General features: G+C 42.8%; 2 protein-coding genes across 12 annotated transcripts in view; one reads left to right on the top strand and one right to left on the bottom strand.

Moving 5' to 3' along the window:
• Positions 1 to 1,094: 1,094 nt before the first annotated feature.
• hmgb3a (high mobility group box 3a) lies at positions 1,095 to 9,186 on the bottom strand. Of its 2 annotated transcripts, none has more exons than XM_023970643.3 (5): positions 9,081 to 9,186; positions 5,414 to 5,643; positions 4,497 to 4,636; positions 2,904 to 3,078; positions 1,095 to 2,566 (listed from the first exon to the last, which is right to left on the bottom strand). In XM_023970643.3, the coding sequence occupies exons 2-5, from the start codon at positions 5,561 to 5,563 to the stop codon at positions 2,408 to 2,410; spliced, it is 624 nt and encodes a 207-aa protein (XP_023826411.1). In that variant the 5' UTR covers positions 5,564 to 5,643; positions 9,081 to 9,186; the 3' UTR covers positions 1,095 to 2,407. The 2 variants fall into 2 exon arrangements, with proteins under 2 accessions (XP_023826411.1, XP_023990361.1); XM_024134593.2 differs by lacking the exon at positions 9,081 to 9,186 and adding an exon at positions 7,749 to 7,837.
• Positions 9,187 to 18,327: 9,141 nt separating this feature from the next.
• LOC111952096 (CD99 molecule-like 2) overlaps positions 18,328 to 20,608 on the top strand; it is a 27,883-nt gene continuing 25,602 nt past the window's right edge. For 2 of the 10 annotated variants that reach the window (XM_070435088.1, XM_023970578.3), the window contains exon 1: positions 18,330 to 18,650. In XM_070435088.1, coding sequence (XP_070291189.1) covers positions 18,593 to 18,650 — 58 coding nt within the window. In that variant the 5' untranslated portion in view covers positions 18,330 to 18,592. Of the gene's footprint in view, positions 18,651 to 20,608 lie in introns of all 10 variants that reach the window. The other 8 variants (XM_023970632.2, XM_023970624.3, XM_070435090.1 and 5 more) reach the window with 5 other exon arrangements.

Genomic DNA, 20,608 nt, shown 5'->3' with positions numbered 1-20,608 from the left:
AAATTAAAACAACCCTCTAATCACCCCGTTGTGATCCAGCGGACACCATTCATATAGCACATACCCTATTACCCTATTAATACCATTATACAAACATATCAACACTGCCTAGCAATAGACCTGTGGACCCCTACTGAGAGCTATGTATATTGTTTAAGGGAGTCACTCTGTGGATTGTGTAATGCTGTGGTTAAAGGGATAGTTCACCCAAGTTACAAAATGCCCCGTAAGCAGTCTATGGACAAGTTATGACAGCAATCCATGCTTTGGTGTAGTTTCCCTGGCACTGTTTCTACATGCTAACGTTTTAGCATTTGTGGCACAAATCCCATTCAAGTCATGGGACCGGTATTAGCATTTTTCTCACATGCTCAAAACATCTGTAAATTACTTTGTTGAGCTTCACAAGAAATTGTTGATACTTTCGGATGATTTAAACAAATGCTAACATCGGTCCCATGACTTGAATGGGATTTGCACCACAAATGCTAAAACGTTAGCATGTGGAAACAATGCCAGGGAAACTAAACCAATGCATGGATTGCTGTCATAACTTGTCTATAGAATGCTTACAGGGAAAAGGAAACCAATGTGTCATTTTGTAATTTGGGTGAAATATCCCTTTAAAGAGAGTAGTAATACAGACCCATTATATTTCACTGTCAAGAGGATAATAACACTGTAGGACATGTGGGAGTAAAATTATGTTTACCTGTAAAAATGAGGATTTAAGGTGAATTCTAGGATTTTTCCTAGAGTGACCTATATCACATTGATTAATTAGCAATATGTAATGTAAAAAATATGAAGTTGTAATTATTTGTTAGAATATTCTGTTGTCAAACCTGTAGGTTGAGATGGAATAAGTCAGGTATTTGACCAGCAGGATAATTATTTTGAGAGTAAAGTATAGAGTTCAAATGGCAAATGATGTTCTCTTTATTGTTGATTCACTTTTAGTTATAATATCCAGACAACTCTTTTTATAATAATAACACATGTGTTATAGGTGGGGATGTTCACTTTTTTGGCAGATGAGTGTGGAGCAAGTTTAGATGGCTTGGATGGAAATCATTAATACATAACACCACATGTAAAAATGTCATACTTTAATAATAATAGCAAACGTAGCTTTTCTAAAACATACAAAAAAGAAAAAAATCATCTTAGATACAGATAAGTACAGGTTTATTATAATAGTCAACAGCCGTGCTTTTTCACTCAGTGTGTCGTGTTTTAAACCGTGAGAAGATCTTGTAACAATGAACGAACGGTTAATAGTAAAAGTGCACTTAGCCAAAAGGGAGATAATAGTTTCCATTAAATACCGTTGGATGGATGGTATCCACCCTCCTCTGTTACATGACTAGGTGAAAATTTGACTTAAATGGAAGTTAGGAATTACCCCAGACAATGAGTGAGTTGTAGTGTGAAATCACTGTTAGCCAGCGTGTACTAGCTAACCAGCCATGGCTGTTTGTTTACATGGGAGGCTGTTGAACAGTGAGTTCGACTTTCACGATTACAACACTTCCTGGTGCAACAACCAACACACAGCTACACACACAGCCACCTAGCTACATCAACAACACCACTACTAGATATGTGCAATCTGATATCCCTTACATCCGGAGGCCTCCATTTTTTTTGTTAAACGGGAAAAACAAGGACTAAGTCTAAATCAACCATATACAGTAACACACCACCTTACACATTCTTTTTTTTTTAAACGATGTCTGCCTCCCAAACGACACCCTATTCCCTATATAGTGCACTACTTTTGACCAGAGCTCTATGGGATTCCCTACGAGCCCAGGTCAAATGTAGTGCACTGTATAGGGATTATGGTGCCATTTGGGACGCACAGCCAAAAACAGAATGATGTTTTGCCGCAATGCTACTACTGGTTTTAAATGCTTCTCCGTTGAATCGATGTACACCCAGTATAGTGACAATGCTATGAGGGTTTTGAGGAAGACACTGGACAGTGCTGGTGAAATGGACACAGTAACACACACACACGTGCACATGTGCACACACACAGCTGTTGGGGGGATTATTAGGGATCTGCTTTGAGTTCAATCACAGTTGCCGTAGTAATGTACAGTCTCAAATTCTTAACTGGACTCAGTGTTATATAGAGAACTTTGTGTAAGCGGTTTACACAAAATCAACATAGTGACAAAGTCAAAACAACAAAGAGTGGGGAGGAGGGAAGTGTGGCAGGGGCGGAGCAACGTAATTAAGCAACACAAAGATATCACCAGTGTTTCTTCCTCTAACCCCTACAAATCGCATTTCAAACTGAAAAAATACCCCCTGCATCACTTAATAATCATGGCCATCGTCGTCATCATCTTCGTCTTCATCATAATAACACAACACACAAAACAGAACGCGGTTGGGTCTACTCGTCATCCTCCTCCTCCTCCTCATCCTCCTCCTCATCTTCCTCGTCGTCATCATCATCATCGTCATCCATATTACTCTTCGTCGTGGGTTTAGGGGCCATCACCATGCTCGGAGCACCCACCTTCCCCTTACCGGACTTATAGTCAGCCACGTCCTGGAAAGAGAGAGAGACAGATAGAGAGAGAGGAGGGAGGGAGGGAGTCAAATGTGTTATTATCAGTATCATATTATATTACTATCTTGTTATCATGTGTTGTCAGACATAGAATAATACTGAATTCAGTTTACAAGCACTATGGATACATCTCTAAGGTGGCTTCCTCCCCTTATCTCCTTTCGAGACGAATCGATAGAAAGGTATAGCATCTTGGTTCTGTAGGTGTGTGGTTTGTTTGGACCCCAAGGAAGAGCAGCTTATCCTAAATGAAAGAGGATCAGATTTTTTTTTTTAAGTACTAATTAAATAACTAATACACAGGTGGTTCTTCTACCTTCTGGTACTTGTCTTTGAGTTTGTTGGCCTTGATCAGGTAGGGCTGTTTAGTAGCATCAGTCAGGTTGTTCCATTGCTCGCCTAGTTTCTTGGCCACGTCCCCTATCCCCAGGCTGGGATGCTGGGCCTTGATCTTGGGCCGGTGGTCCGCGCAGAAGATGAAGAAACCAGATCTAGGGAGAAAGGATTTTTTTTTTTAAGGTACAATATTCATTTATTTACTAGTATGGATTTTCTTTTGTCATTTTGGGCGATGTGACGTCTTATGTGAGTATTGATATAAACACGAGCTAAGTAGTGTGTTGCGTGTCTATCTGTCCGCCCGTCTGTCCGTCCAGTCATATACAGTGCCTTCAGAAAGTATTCACACCCCTTGACTTTTCCCACATTTTGTTGTGTTACATCCTGAATATAAAATGTATTCAATTGAGATGTTGTGTCACTGGCCTACACACAATACCCCATAATGTAGAATTCTGTTTTTAAGACATTTTAAGAAATTCATAAAAAATGAAAAGCTGAAACGTCTTGAGTCAATAAGTATTCAACCCTTTTGTTATGGCAAACCTAAATAAGTTCAGGAGTAAAAATTTGCTAAATGCCACTGGCCTACACACAATAACCCATCGTGTCAAAGTGGAATAATACATAAAAAGGGCTTAACAAGTCACATAATAAGTTGCATGGACTCACTCTTTGTGCAATAATAGTGTTTAACATGATTTTGGAATGACTACCACATCTCTGTACCCCACACATACAATTATCTGTAAGGTCCCTTAGTCGAGCAGTGAATTTCAACCACAAAAAACAGGGAGATTTTCTAATGCCTCGCAAAGAAGGGCACCTATTGGTAGATGGATAAAAAATAAAATATCCCTTTGAGCATGGTGAAGTTGAATATCCCTTTGAGCATGATGAAGTTATTAATTCAACTTTGGATGGTGTATCAATACACCCAGTCACTACAAAGATACAGGCATCCTTTCTAACTTTTTCAGATAAAAAGAACGGAATAGAGCTAAGCACCAGCAAAATCCTAGAGGAAACCTGGTTCAGTCTGCTGTAAAACAGACACTGGGAGACAAATTCACCTTTCAGCAGGACAATAACCTAAAGCACAAGGCCAAATCTACACTGGAGTCGCTTACCAAGATGACATTTAATGTTCCTGAGTGGCCTAGTTACAGTTTTGACTTAAATCGGATTGAAAATCTTTGGCAAGGCTTGAAAATGGCTGTCTAGCAATGATCAACAACCAATTTGACAGAGCTCGAAGAATTTTTAAAAGAATAATGTGCAAATATTATACAATCCAGGTGTGCAAGGCTCTTAGGAACTTACCCAGAAATCACTGCCAAAGGTGATTCTAACATGTATTGACTCAGGGGTCTGAATACTTATGTAAATTAGATAATTCTGTATTTAATTTGCAATACATTTTCAAATATTTCTAAAAACATGTTTTTACTTTGTCATTATGGGTATTGTGTGTAGATGGGTGTAACAGGCTGTAACACAACAACATGTGGAATATGTCAAGGGGTATGAATACTGTATGTGTGTGTGTATTTGTGTGTGTGGTACATACGGGGGCCTCTTTGGTGCGTTGGGGTCCTTCTTCCTTCCCTTCTTGCCGCCAGGGGCAAAGTGCATCATCTCGTTGTCATAGCGCACCTTATCCTGCTTTGCCATGTCCTCAAACTTCCCCTTCTCTTTGCCAGACATCGTCTGCAAAAATCACATTTATACCACTTAAAACATTCCCACCAGTAGACGGACACACGGGCTGTGTTCATTAAGCACCAAACAAAAAAAGATCTTATGCAAGGTCGCTTGTGTTGTGAGCGAGCGTTTCATAGTATTTTTTATACATGACAAATAGACTTAACCCTGTACCCTTGAGGGGCTACCTGGACTTGTCCTTCAATATAAGACACCAGTATTTTTGTGTTTTCTGTTCCATTAAAAAAAAAAAAATTACATAATTTACATTGCATGCTAAGTCAGCATGACATCATTGAGTACATGTGTGGTCTTGTTGCGCCACCTGAAGTGAGGAATATGTAACTGCTCCTTCGTTACCAAATAACTTGCCATTCTTGACTTGTACAGTACCAACCAGCTTGTAGTCTACCAGTTGGTTTGTCAAACGTGTCCTTTATGGGAACAATAGATTTGGAAACAAAAGATTGATTGAATTTAATTTAGCTCCGTACCAATAACCAAATGTAGTATTAAGAGATGTAAACTCGAAAATCGACTATCTCATCTTGTCATCATCATGTCTATACAGTGACTTGTGAGCTGTGAAAATAATTTCCTCTTGAAGGAAAATAAATGTCATCATCGTTCATCAATTACCAATCAAACAATCAATCAATCAACCAACCAATCATCTGTCTACCCATCAATGAATCAATGAATCAACCATCCACCTACCCACCATCAATCAATCGCATTCTCGGAAGGACAATAAAGATCTATTCTATTATATTCTATCCTCACCTTCCATCGTCCGGAGCACTTCTTGGAAAACTCAGAAAAGTTGACAGGTATCTCGGGACTCTTCTTCTTGTGCTCCTCTCGGCAGGTCTGAACGAAGTAGGCGTAGGCAGACATCTTGCCTTTGGGCTTCCCTGGGGTGCCTTTAGCCATCCTGGTCACTGGGCGGGGCCTAGCGGCGTTGTGGAACTCGTTTATTGGTTAATTGGTCAGGTGGTTGATTGGGTCAGTATCTGGAGAGGGGAGAGTGGAGAGAAGATGGATATCGGTTCATTCAATGGTGTGGTTCGATTTTTGCTGGGAAAGTAAACAAAATATTATTATTTTTAATCAGGTGATGCAACTGCCAAAGTATACTGAACAAAAATATAAACGCAACATGTAACAATTTAGTTACAGTTCATATAAGGAAATCAGTCAATTGAAATAAATAAATTAGGCCCTAATCTATGGATTTCCCTAATCTATGGACTTTGAATACAGATATGCAACCTGTTGGTCACAGATACCTAAAAAAAGGTAGGGGCATGGATCAGAAAACCAGTCAGTATCTGGTGTGACCACCATTTGCCCCATGCAGCGCGTCACATCTCCTTCGCATACAGTTGATCAGGCTGTTGATTGTTGCCTGTGGAATGTTGTCCCACTCCTCTTCAATGGCTGTGCGAAGTTACTGGATATTGGCGYGTACTGGAACACGCTGTCATACACATCGATCCAGAGCATCCCAAATATGCTCAATAGGTGACATTTCTGGTGAGTATGCAGGCCATGGAAGAACTGGGACATTTCCAGCTTCCAGAAATTGTGTACAGATCCGTGTGACATGTGGCAGTGCATTATCATGCTGAAACATGATGTGAAGGCAGCCGAGGAATGGCACGACAATGGGCCTCAGGATCTCGTCACGGTATCTCTGTGCATTCAAATTGCCACCAGTTGGACGTACTGCCAAATTCTATAAAATGGCATTGGACGCAGCTTATGGTAGAGAAATGTACATTCAATTCTCTGGAAACAGCTCTGGTGAACATCCCTGCAGTCAGCATGCAAGTTGCACACTCACTCAAAACTTGAAACATCTGTGGCATTGTGTTGGTGACAAAACTGCACATTTTAGAGTGGCCTCTTATCGTCCCCCGCACAAGGTGCACCTATGTAATTATTCATGCTGTTTAATCAGCTTCTTGATATGCCACACCTGTCGGGTGGATGGATTTTCTTGGCAAAGGAGAAATGCTCACTACATCTTGCATTTATATTTTTGTTCAGTGTACATTGGCCATGGCATTTTCATTTTTTATGATTATTCAATCAAGGTTTGATAACATTTGTTAAAGTCTCTATATTGGTTTGTAAAAATTAATAGACTAATTTAGACATAATTTGATTACGCAACATCTATTATATTCATTTAACATCATTAGCCACCAAGTGAAGGTCAACTTCATAGTATGGTGGAACCATAGACGGGAACCAGGGAATTCGAATTTAGAACGAGTTCTAGAATAAGAACGAGTTCTAGACTTAGAATGAGTTATAAAATCTGAATGAGTTCCAATTAGCTTCAGAATTAGAATTGGTTGGAATGCATTAGCATTCTGTGGGTGTGACACTGAAGAAGAAATTGCTCAAGGAGTCTTGGAATTAAGGAAAATGTGGAATTAAGGAAATTATATGTATTTTTAAAAATGTGTCTAGGAGTCTGTGTGCTGTTCTGATGTCTGTTTTTGATTTGTTATTATGTTGTACAATGTACTATGTAATTACAATGTAATACGATTGCATTATTTAAAGTGTTTTCTTTTAATTTCTCAAAAATACTTACAATTATTTAACTACTAACTATTTGAGAAATATGATATCATTGTTAGAAATGTGAATTCATACTCTGATATAAATTCAATATTGGAAGAAAAAAAACGAATTCGAATCTAAAAGGGATTTTTGAATATTTACAAAATACCTTACATTAAATCTCAATCTAATAAGGATGCCCCGCCATAATCTCCTCTCGCCACCGCCCACCTCCTTGTCATTAGCCATTTTCAGCCTTTTAATTTCATATTTTTCAGCTCCCTAAACTTTACTTTACTGCATCCAACGCAACGCAAACTCAACTCTCTTCATACAAGCTATAGTATAGCGAGCGCTCCGACTCTGGTTACAATGTTGCGATAGAATGAGAAGCTTCAACTACACAGGCAGAGAAAAACAAAGGTCATCAACGCGAATTATTCATCTTCCATTTTGTGAAATGCGTTCTCATGAGAGAAACTCCTGTTTATTTTCCACCTTCTTGCATATTTCGATCTTACTTTGCCCAAAAATGTATTACTTTTTCTGGTTTTAATTCGCCGCTCCGTTCGGTTGCGTTCAGTCCCAGTTCATAGCGCCTTGTATTGGGTAGTACTAGCTGCTATACAGGCGAAGAGAGCTTGCTGTTCTTCGCTGGAGCTCCCATTGAATAAAATGGCTTCTGTAGGTCTAGCGAGAGGAAGGCTTATGGGTTTGACTATGTAACAAAGCGATACACACCCCCTCCGGTTCCAAGGGCTATAACGACTAAATTTGACCATTAATTAAAAACAAAACAACCTAGTCAGATAAAATAAAGACGGTTCTTTTTATTCATGTTAAAACATTAAAACTGGCAATGCGTATTTCGTGACATTTCACTGTTTTCCGAAGTTATACCCCTGACGGTCGCTTGGTGCATTGCTATCCGTTAACAAAGACAGTGCGCCAGCCATTTCTTATGTGAGTCATCCTGGTGCAAGCGAGAAGTTGCGAAAATGAATAAAAAGGGGGGAAATAAAAATCCTTTACGGCAGAAAGTTAGAGATAAACATTTCGAATGGAAAACGATAAAGAGTGGTATTTTTCGTCCGTAGGAAATTGTTTTTTTCGAAAAAAAATCTCCGTCCCTTCTCCGTGTTAGAACTGCCTCTCTTCAATGGTTTAAATCGCCAGCCATTTTACTACATGGTGAGAGCGATCATTTGACTAAGCACGATACAAATCTCCAAAACTAATTTTCGACGATGACATTCACATTTTCTTTACATGGTTGAATAGAGATAATAAAGTTGGGAGGAAAACGAACATTTCCTCTGAAAATGTACGAGTATTTATGTAGATGACATCGAAATTGGTTCGCAATAGAAGGACAGTGTTATTCGTAGACAGGCTACAGCCAGCCATATTCAGTGTCACACAGCAGAGATGCGTGTAAGGAATACAAGCCTCAGAAAATGTACAGTTTAATAACTTTTGGTTACTTTAAAAATCAGGAAAAAACACAGAGTCAACGAAACAACAGTGACATGTTCATTTTCGTTATGGTAAATGACCCTGTAAACGATAATAAAATAGATCAAGAACATTTTCGGCAGATTTCTGTCAATAACACAACACATCACACATTATAGGGAGGAAAATTATCAAACACTATTTGCCTGCAAGATGAATAACATCTAAACACATGTAAACTATAATTGCACTAGAATAACACGTAAACACTTAAAAATAACACAATCTTACTTCAAATCATTAAAATGACAATCTGATTTAACACAAAACAATATTCTTAAGGTATTCCAATGGAAAAGTAAAAAAAAATAATGTCATGTTAATATTGCGTTATGAATAACATAACAGCGGAACGTACCTGTATTGTTAACGATCAGTCAGTCTGGATTCTGGAATCCTACAGTCTCGCCTTTCCCCTATCTTCTCTATCCCCATGTAGACTGCACAGCCTCGCGCTAGCTCAATGCGAGAACGGCCTGATTGGCTAGCGGCCGGGTCGATTCAAAATAGCCTCCCAAACTGCTGATTGGACGTGTCTTCACACGCGCTCCGGATTTCTCGTTCGTTATTGGTCGTAACGGAGGCCTGGTCACACCCACCCCTTTGAAAAAGAGCCGCTGAGAAAAGTTTTAGACTAGTATAGAAATAAGTTCAGAGGGTGAGGATGGTAGGCAGTGTGTGCTGTAGAGCGTATGGGTACGGGCTGTATGCTGACATAGAGGTTCAACGGGAGATCGTTTTAGATGTTAGGAGATAGCGTTCTTTCTCAGGTGATAGGTTCAAATAGGACAGTAGGATACAGATACAGATCTGAACACACCTGTAAAGTCATTGGATTGACAAAGGATGGATATACATAATACAATAATTAATTAATTTTACTACAGTTTTGTATTTTACCTCATATGTAGTGATAAAATGTATAGTTTAATGGAGTTGGTAGGCCTATATATAATTAAGCAATAAGGCCTGAGGAGGTGTGGCATTGTGGCCAATATACCACGGCTAAGGGCTGATCTAATGCACAACGCAACGAGGAGTGCCTGAACACAGCCCTTAGCCGTGGTATATTGGCCATATATCACAAACCAACGAGGTGCCTTATTGCTAATTATCAACTGGTTACCAACATAATCAGAGTAGTAAAAATAAATGATTTGTCATACCCGTGGTATACGGTCTGATATACCACGGCTGTCAGCCAATCAGCATTCATGGCTCGAACCACCAGCATTCATGGCTCGAACCATAATTACCATGTTGTAATCATTTAATAAAATTGAGTTAGATGGTGCTTATATTTCTCATTAATTTGAGACTGAGACCTGCAGATTTCTCCTAATGCTTATAGTGGAGTCTATAGAATAGATTATATGGAATGGTCTCTTGAGGAAAATGCTCTAATACATGTTTTACTTCCGACTGAACTATCCCTTTAAAGGGGGGTCCTCCAGATCTACTCCTTGTGGGCCACATCCTTTTGAGTGAACTGTCCCTTTAAAGCAGATGCACATATTTCAGTGTTTGTTGATTTTCGCCCTTTCCTTTTAATCATAGATAGATTTTTACCATGGCAACCAGGTGTTTAGACTCTTAAACCAATCAATCATATTGATCAATGAAGTGCTGGTGAGGGAAGAGATATGAAAATCAGCAGGACTGCATGCAACCCTCATGGACTGGAGTTGTGCATTGTTGTTTTAAAGCAGGGGAGGCCAATGGTCCTCTTTGGGAGCTGTACCCAGTTGTGTTGTAGTAGGGAGAAGCTACCCTACTGCCTCCAGCTGCACCTACCCTAAGGTGTGCTATGTGTGTTATAGTAGGGCTGGACCAAAAGACTGCATACACACTGCACAAGAGACCCAAACAGTATCTGATCCCCAAGGTGAAGGAATGGCACACATCCAACTCCACACTTAAATATATGTGATTTGGGCTCAATTCCATTCCCAAAAACATGCATGATTTGTCATAGATCACTTGCTCCCTTGCTCCTTTCTCCATGCTTTTGACCCAAGGTGACAGTAGAGCAACAGAAACAGCCTCTGGTATCTGAGAACAGGGCTATAAAGCTATAATTCAATAGGAATTGATTATGGGCTATAGGTGGAGCCATCACTACATTGTTAGTGCTGCACAGCTGTAATTACCCTTTTAGATCATGCAGCAGCAGCAGCTGTATTCTGTAGCTGTAAACTAATTAAACTTCTACATCATGCAGTAGCTGTAGCTGTAGGGAAATTACACCACTACATCATGCAGCAGCTGTATCTGTAGCTGTAGGGTAATTCAACTTCTACATCATGCAGTAGCTGTAGTCTGTAGCTGTAAAGTAATTACACTTCTACATCCTGCAGCAGCTGTAGTCTGTAGCTGTAGAGTAATTAAACCTTTTACTGCAGTAGGTTAAATCAGTGTCACACAGAGTGTTTCTTGGTAGTCTTACACATATCTACTTTGAGACAAAAGTACACGCCTCACACACATGGCTATGGGCTTAAAAAAAGAAGACACCTGGAGCATGTCAGATATAGAGTTGAAATGTATAACACTTTTAGTTTGTATCCCAATATTAATGTCACGTTCTGACCATAGTTATTTTGTGTTTTCTTTGTTTTTGTCACACCCTGGCCTTAGTATTCTTTGTTTTCTTTATTATTTTAGTTAGGTCAGGGTGTGACATGGGGAATGTATGTGTTTTTGTAGTGTCTAGGGTGGTAGTATGGTTTAGYGGGTTAAATAGAGTAYATGGGTTTGTGTTTAGTATAGGTGTCTAGCTGTGTCTATGGTTGCCTGAATGGTTCTCAATCAGAAACAGATGTCATTAATTGTCTCTGATTGGGAGCCATATTTAAGGCAGCCATAGGCACTAGGTTAATGTGGGTAATTGTCTATGTTGTACGTTTGTAGCCTGTGTGTGCACTTACGTCCATTAGCTTCAGACGATTCGTTTGTTGTTTGTTTCAGTTTGTTATAGTGTTGTGTTGCGTGTTTTTCTTTCTCTAAAATAAAAGAGAATGTATTTTGCACACGCTGCGCCTTGGTCCACTTTCTCTCAGCAAGACGATCGTGACAGAAATACCCCACAACCCGGACCAGCAGCGTGTAAAGCGGCAACAGGATTTAGGGCAATGGAGCAGGGTCTGGGCTACACTACGTGGGAGGAGATCGACAGGTGGGCGATCGACCAGGGCGAGTGCCGGAGCCCGCCTGGGATTCTCTGGCGCAGTGCGAGGAGGGGTACCCAGCGAATGGAGGCAGCACGACGACGCGGTAGGAAGCCTGTGAGTCAACCCCAAAAAATTATTGGGGGGGGCTAAAAGGGAGTTGGCGAGAAGTCAGGTAGGAAACCTGCGCATACTCCCTGTACTTACCGTGGGAGAGCGAGAGTACGGGCAGACACCGTGTTACGCAGTAGAGCGCATGGTGTCTCCTGTACGTGTGCATAGCCTGGTGCGGTACATACCAGATCCTCGTATCTGCCGGGCTAGATTGAGTATTGAGCCAGGTGTCATGAAGCCGGCTCAACGCGTCTGGTCTCCAGTGCGTCTCCTCGGGGCGGCTTACATGGCACCAGCCTTACGCAGGTGTCCCCGGTTCGCCTACATAGGCCCGGTGCGGGTTATTCCACCTCCCCGCACTGGTCGGGCGACGGGGAGCATACAACCAGTAAGGTTGGGCAGGCTCAGTGCTCAAGGAGCCAGTAGCCTGCACGGTCCGGTATTCCGGCGCACCTCCCCGCCCGCAGCCCAGTACCACCAGTGCCTACACCAGCGCCACCAGGCTTCCGTGCGTCTCCAGGCCCTGTTCCTCCTCCACGCACTTAGCCCTATGGTGCGTGTCTCCAGCCCATTACCACCAGTGCCTACACCACGCACCAAGCCCCTGTGTGTCCCCAGAGTCCTGTGCATCCTGTTGCTCTCTCCCCGCACTAGCCCTGAGATGCGTGTCCCCAGTCCGGTACACCCAGTGCCGCACCACGCACTAGGCCTAATGTGCTTCTCCAGGGCCAGTATGCCCTGTTCCTTCTCCCCGCACTAGCCTGAAGGTGCGTGTCCTTACGCCGTACTCCAGTTCGGCACCACGCACCAGGCAAACAGTGCGCCTCAGCCGGCCAGAACTGCCCGTCTGCCCAGCGCCGTCTGAGCCATCCGTGCGCCAGCGCCATCTGAGCCATCCGTTTGCCCAGCGCCATCTGAGCCATCCGTCTGCCCAGCGCCATCTGAGCCATCCGTCTGCCCAGCGCCAATCTGAGCCGTCCGTCTGTCCCGAGCCATTAGAGCCGCCCGTCTGTCGAGCCGTCAGAGCCGTTCTCGTCAGGAGCCGCTAGAGCCGCCAGTCAGCAGGATCCGCCAGAGCCGCCAACCAGCCAGGATCCGCCAGAGACGCCAACCAGCCAGGATCCGCCAGAGACGCCAACCAGCCAGGATCCGCCAGAGCCGCCAACCAGCCAGAGACCCGCCAGAGCCGCCAGCCAGCCATGAGCAGCCAGATCGCCAGCCAGCCAGAGCAGCCATAGACGCAGCAGCGCATGCCAGCCAGTCCGCAGCCAGCCATGAGCAGCCAATCCGTCAGCCAGCCATGAGCAGCCATATACGCAGCCAGCCATGAGCAGCCATATCCGTCAGCCAGCCATGAGCAGCCAATCCGTCAGCCAGCAGAGCAGCCAGATCCGTCAGCCAGCCATGAGCTGCCGAATCCGTCAGCCAGCCATGAGCTGCCAGATCCGTCAGCCAGCCATGAGCTGCCAGATCCGTCAGGCCAGCCATGAGCTGCCAGATCCTCAGCCAGCCATTGAGCTGCCAGATCCGTCAGCCAGCCATGAGCTGGCGCGTCCGCTCAGTCCGGAGCTGCCATCCCTCAGTCCGAGCTGCGCGCCCACAGTCGGGATGCCGTCCCTCAGTCCGCTGACCGGTCCCCTATCCGGAGCTGCCGTCCCTCAGTCCGGAGCTACCCCTCAGTCCGGAGGCTACCCCTCAGTCGCGGAGCTACCCCTCGTCCGGAGCTAACCCTCAGTCCGGAGCTACCCCTCAGCTCCGGGAGCTACCGCATCCGTCGGTGGCGCCCTCTGGGATGGTCTTCAGTCCGGGACTTGCTACAAGGGTCGCGCTCCAGAGGCGCCACCAAACGGGTATTGACAAATGTGGAGTGGGGCCTCGTCCCGCCCGCCGCCATGATGGGGGCCACCCCGGACCCTCCCCCTCTGTTTCAGGTTTCTGCGGCCGGAGTCCGCACCTTTGGGGGGGGGGGGGGGTACTGTCACACCCTGGCCTTAGTATTCTTTGTTTTCTTATTATTTAGTAGGTCAGGGTGTGACATGGGGAATGTATGTGTTTTTGTAGTGTCTAGGGGTAGTATGGTTTAGAGGGTTAAATAGAGTAAAGGGTTTGTGTTTAGTAAGTGTCTAGCGGTGTCTATGGTTGCCTGAATGGTTCTCAATCAGAAACAGAGTCTATGTATAGATTGGGTGGTCTTGAATGTGAGCCAATTATAAGGCAAGCCATAGGCACGGTAGGTTAATGTGGTAATTGTCTATGTTGTACGTTTGTAGCTGTGTGTGCACTTACGTCATTAGCTCCACCATTCGTTTGTTTCAGTTTGTTATAGTGTTGTTGCGTGTTTTCCTTCTCTAACATAAAAGAGAATGTATTTGCACACCGCTCTCCTTGGGCCACTTCTCTCAGCAAGCGATCTGACATTCAGAGTTTGGAGGGGCTCTGATGGTTAGTGGGTTATGTGTATGCGTCGTCTACTGTGTTGCCGATATGGTCGTCAATCAGAGGCAAGTGTTAGTCATTGTCTCTGATGGGAACCATATTTAGGTAGCCTGTTTTCTTGTGGGTTTGTGTGGTGTGTGCTTCAGTCTTTGTGTGTCTGCACCAGACAGACATGTTTCGTTTCGTTGTATTCCGTTTTGTATTTTGTTTGTTTGTAACGGTTCTCATTAAAATGGATACTTTCACGCTGCGCCTTGGTCCTCCTCTCTTCCTCCATACGACGAACGTTACAATTAAATGTTATATACATCACAAGACTAAAATACAACAAAACCGTTTGACATAGAAACACCAGATTTTCAGCGTTATTAAAACAAATTAAAAGTTATTAATATTAAAAAATATTGAATAACTGTCACGATCGTCGTACGAACTGGAAATATACTCAGACCAACGTGCAGCGTGATTTGGTTCCACATGTTTAATAAAGGAAACTCACAAAACCAATAAAACAGCAAACGAAACTTGAAGCTCAAGCAGGCACAGAACAAGAAACAAGATCCCACAAAAACCAGTGGGGAAATGGCTGCCTAAATATGATCCCCAATCAGAGACAACGACAAACAGCTGCCTCTGATTGGGAGCCATACCAGGCCAACATAGATAAATGCACTATATCACACACCCTAGTCACACCCGACCTACCAAAATAGAGAATAAAAAGGTTCTCTATGGTCAGGGCGTGACAATAACATTACACCCATGAGGCCACTAGGTCATTTTACTGCAGGAAAGTGCTACACTTCTACAGCATGCAGCAGCTGTAGTCTGTAGAGTAATTCAACTTCTAATCCTGCAACTGCTGTAGTCTGTAGCTGTAAAGTAATTACACTTCTACATCCTGCGGCTGCTGTAGTCCGTAGAGTAATTCACTTCTACATCCTGCAGCAGCTGTAGGCTGTAGCTGTAAAGTAATTAAACTTCTACATCATGCAGCTGCTGTAGTCTGTAGAGTAATTACACTTCTACATCCTGCAGCAGCTGTAGTCTGTAGAGTAATTCAACTTCTACATCCTGCAACTGCTGTAGTCTGTAGCTGTAAAGTAATTACACTTCTACATCCTGCAGCTGCTGGAGAGTGTAGCTGTAAAGAATTAAACTTCTACATCATGCAGCAGCTGTAGTCTGTAGAGGTAAATCAACCTCTACATCATGCAGCAGCTGTAGTCTGTTAGAGAGTAAAGAACTTCTACATCACAGCAGCTGTAGTCTGTAGAGTATTTCAACTTCTACATCTGCTGCAAGTCGCTGTAGTCTGTAGCGTTGAAAGTAATATTGACACTTCGTACATCCTGCAGCTGCTGGAGAGTGTAGCTGTAAAGAGATTAAACTTCTACATCATGCAGCAGTAGTCGCTGTAGTAAAACAACTTCTACATCCTGCAAGCTGGAGTCTGTACTGTAAGATAAACTTCTACATCATGCAGCAGCTGTAGTCTGTAGAGTAAATCAACTTCTACATCATGCAGCAGCTGTAGTCTGTAGAGTAAATCAACTTCTACATCATTCAGCAGCTGTAGTCTGTAGAGTGATTAAACTTCTACATCATCAGCAGCTGTAGTCTGCAGATGATTAAACTTCACATCATGCAGCAGCTGTAGTCTGTAGACTAATTAAACTTCTACATCATTCAGCAGCTGTAGTCTGTAGAGTGATTAAACTTCTACATCATGCAGCAGCTGTAGTCTGTAGAGTAAACCAACTTCTACACATTTAGCAGCTGTAGTCTGTAGATAAATCAACTTCTACATCATGCAGCAGCTGTAGTCTGTAGAGTGATTAAACTTCTACATCATGCAGCAGCTGTAGTCTGTAGAGTAAATCAACATCTACATCATGCAGCAGGTGTAGTCTGTAGAGTGATTAAACTTCTACATCATGCAGCAGCTGTAGTCTGTAGAGTAATTAAACTTCTACATCATTTCAAGCAGCTGTAGTCTGAGTATCAATTCTACATCATGCAGCACATCGTACACATTCGCTGCTGTAGCGTAAAACGTCCTTAACAGTCACGCTCTCTCAGCCGAGAGCACTATACCATCCCTGTAGACTAATTAAACTTCTACATCATGCACGTACTGTGCTGTAGCCGTAATCAACCACCTTTACAACATGCAGGACGAACAATCTACATCATGCAGCAGGCTGTAGATCTGTAGAGTGATAATACTACATCCATCATGCAGCAGATGTAGTCTGTAGCAATTAAACTTCTACATCATTCGGCAGCTGTAGTCTGTAGAGTAAATTCAACTTCCACATCAGCAGCAGCTGTAGTCGTAGATGATTAAACTTCTACATCATGCAGCAGCTGTAGTCTGTAGATGATTAAACTTCTACATCATGCAGCAGCTGTAGTCTGTAGAGTGATTAAACGTCTACATCTACAGTCAGTGAGGGTTCATAGCTGCTGAACACTGTAGAGACTACCCACACCGCAGCTGCTGATATCCTACTAGAGTAAAAACTTCTACATCATTTCAGCAGCTGTAGTCTGTAGAGTAAATCAACTTCTACATCATGCAGCACTGTAGTCTGTAGATGATAATAAACTTAACACATCATGCAGCAGCTGTAGTCTGTAGAGATAATCAAACATCTACATCATGCAGCAGTGTAGTCTGTAGAGTGATTAAACTCTCCATTCATGCAGCAGCTGTAGTCTGTAGAGTAATTAAACTTCTACATCATCATCAGCAGCTGTAGTCTGGAGGAGTAAATCACTTCTACATCATGCAGCAGCCTCTCACCTTAGACATATGAGAGTCCTCCAATCTAAGGTGCGCTGTCATCATCTATCACAATGTGAAGTGAGTCAGAGAGCGGTACCCACACCGACAGCGTGGGACCCGTATAGTAATGTAAAACCAACTATCGCGCATAGCTCTTCCAAGCAGCTGAAAGTAAGCGTCTACTGTCAGCGATCGCAGTACAGGTAAAACTCCTCCTACATATCAACAGCCAGCTAGCTAGCTGTACGTAGTACAACCTATCCAACCCAACGTTCTACATCTCCACAGCAGCTGTAGTCTGTAGAGTAATTAAACTTCTACATCATTCAGCAGCTGTAGTCTGTAGAGTAATTKAACTTCTACATCATGCAGTGTCTATTACACACCATTTAAAACCAAGCTAGAGGCCATTCCTGAATATGCATTGGCTTTTTTCGCCATTGGAAAGGGACATGGAATTTATATCACCACCAATGTGTCTGCATGCCTGCCTGCCTGCCTGTCTGTCTGTCTGCCTGTCTGTCTGTCTGTCTGTCTGTCTGTCTGTCTGTCTGTCTGTCTGTCTGTCTGTCTGTCTGTCTGTCTGTCTGCCTGCCTCTGTAATAGCTGGATGCTAACTAAAGTTCAACATCATAAATAATTCTCTATTAGCCAACACAACCTCACTAAAAACCTAGCCTACAGGCCTTTCCAGAATATGAAATATGGAACTATCATAGGCCTTTTTCGTCATTGAAATAGGAAATAAGGTACGGGATTTAAATCACGACTGTGTCTGTGTGTCTGTCTGCTGTCTGCGTGCATTTGTGTGTGTGCGTCTGTCTGCCTCTGTAATAGCTGTAGGCGAATGAAAGTTCAACATCATGCATAGTCTATTACACACCCTCACTAAAAAACAAGCCTACACGCGATTCCTGAATATGTAATATGGCACAATCACATGCATTTACACCATTGGAATAGAAAATAACGGGATTTAAATCACCACTGTGTCTGTGTGTCTGTCTGCATCTGTAATAACAGAAAGGAACCGCCCTACGCCGCCGTTGTAACGTATGATTCCACCACGCTGTAGCTTGTGCTGCTGCGCCAACCTACCACCCCGTCGTTTCTCCACCAGCGCACAGCGCCATATTCGCACTGCAGACTTTTGGTTCAGTTGCAGCAAACTGTTTGCCACTGTCGCACGGGTGCCGCCAAATAAATATTTTTTTTTAGATCAAACTAGCAAAAAACTGTTACATTGTAGCAACCAGACTCACGGATAAAAATATACGTCGATTTATGGTTACAGTGTAAAGCTATTGTATCACTCTCTTCAGAACCAGTGTCGATACAACACCGGACGGACGAATTTCAAACATGGGCACATTTTCGGCATGGTCGATCTTTCTGGTGGTCTCGCTGCTAGCTGTGAAAGGTAAGCGTTTCGCCCAAACCCTCTCTCTCTTCTTTGTTGCGGTTCACGCTATTGCATAGTTCATCAGTTTTTTGTTGCCTCGGTCTGTTGTTTGTAACCAGTAGGCCCTTTTCTTTATTCTAAAGAGAATAACGGTACACGGGCAGCAACTCACCGCTGCATAGTTCATTAGCCTACAATCGAGACAGGGTTATTACATAGTTACGCGTTGCGGTCTAAAATATGTTTTAGCCTAACTACCCAGTCATGCCTGTATGTAGCCTGATACGTTAGTCTGGTTTGGACTTAGAGCCATATTGACCAGCCAGTCTGGCTGCGAACTGATGTTCCATATGTTTGATTCCAGAACCRAAATGAATCACGTTCTAAATCACGCGTTTGTCGATGTGAATATTCTAATTAATCAAACAAGAGGAAGCTTTATGTGAAGATGTGGGGTGAAAAAACGTTCCCCGAGATGCTGATTTCGTTGCAGTCTAGTCACATAGCAGTCAGTATGATCAATAGAATTCATGTTATAGGCAAGACAATAAGAACTAATATTCAGGATTGATATAGGTGTTATTCTGGGGTAATATGGATGGATTTTTAAAGGTTAAAATTGTCTTTGTTTATCTCAAACGATGGATGAATTAAATTAAGACATATGCAAACGGACTATTGATGATGATTGTCTGAAAATAATTGATAGTCCAGTTAACATTTTTTGGTGGATCACTTAGGCAGTTAGGATACACTCATAAGACAGCATGGTTTTTGATTGAATGGTTAGATTGTGAGCTAAGGAGCTACGGTCTCGTAGCGGAGTGGAGTGTCTTTCGTTCTCTCCATCATGGCAGGTGCAGGTTCAGACCTCGAGGGTGCCAGTTTCCTCCCTCCACACAGACGCAGGCACACACACACACACACACTGAGCGTGTCATTGTGAGACAATGAGACCTGTCGAGTCCTCAAGTCCTATTCTGTTCTATTCAGATTATTACTGCATTAATGATCTGAATGTTCTATCCCAAATGGTACCCTATGCTATGTAGGGAATAGGGTGCCATTTGGGACAAACACCTGCATGTTTAAAGTAGAGGTCACGATTATGATTTTTCAACGCTGATACCGATTATTGGAGGACCAAAAAAAGCCGATACCAATTAATCAGACGATTTTTTAAATGTATTTGTAATAATGACAATTACAACAATACTGAATGAACACTTATTTTAACTTAATATAATACATCAATAAAATCAATTTAGCCTCAAATAAATAATGAAACATGTTCAATTTGGTTTAAATAATGCAAAAACAAAGTGTTGGAGAAGAAAATAAAAGTGCAATATGTGCTATGTAAGAAAGCTAACGTTTAAGTTCCTTGCTCAGAACATGAGAACATATGAAAGCTGGTGGTTCCTTTTAACATGAGTCTTCAATATTCCCAGGTAAGAAGTTTTAGGTTGTAGTTATTATAGGAATTATAGGACTATTTCTCTCTATACCATTTGTATTTCATATACCTTTGACTATTGGATGTTCTTATAGGCACTTTACCAGTGAACAGTATAGCTTCCGTCCCTCTCCTCGCTCCTACCTGGGCTCGAACCAGGAACACATCGACAACAGCCACCCTCGAAGCAGCGTTACCCATCGCTCTACAAAAGCCGCGGCCCTTGCAGAGCAAGGGGAACAACTACTCCAAGTCTCAGAGCGAGTGACGTTTGAAGCGCGCACCCTGCTAACTAGCTAGCCATTTCACATCGGTTACACCAACCTAATCTCGGGAGTTGATAGGCTTGAAGTCATAAACAGCGCAATGCTTGAAGCATTGCGAAGAGCTGCTGGCAAAACGCATGAAAGTGCTGTTTGAATGAATGCTTACGAGCCTGCTGGTGCCTACCACCGCTCAGTCAGACTGCTCTATCAAATCATAGACTTAATTATAACATAATAACACACAGAAATACGAG

This window comes from Salvelinus sp. IW2-2015, linkage group LG3 (assembly GCF_002910315.2).
Source record: "Salvelinus sp. IW2-2015 linkage group LG3, ASM291031v2, whole genome shotgun sequence".
NCBI classification, from domain to species: domain Eukaryota; kingdom Metazoa; phylum Chordata; class Actinopteri; order Salmoniformes; family Salmonidae; genus Salvelinus; species Salvelinus sp. IW2-2015.
The sequence above is the reverse complement of the archived record's forward strand: the minus strand, read 5'-3'. Positions and strand labels throughout refer to the sequence as shown.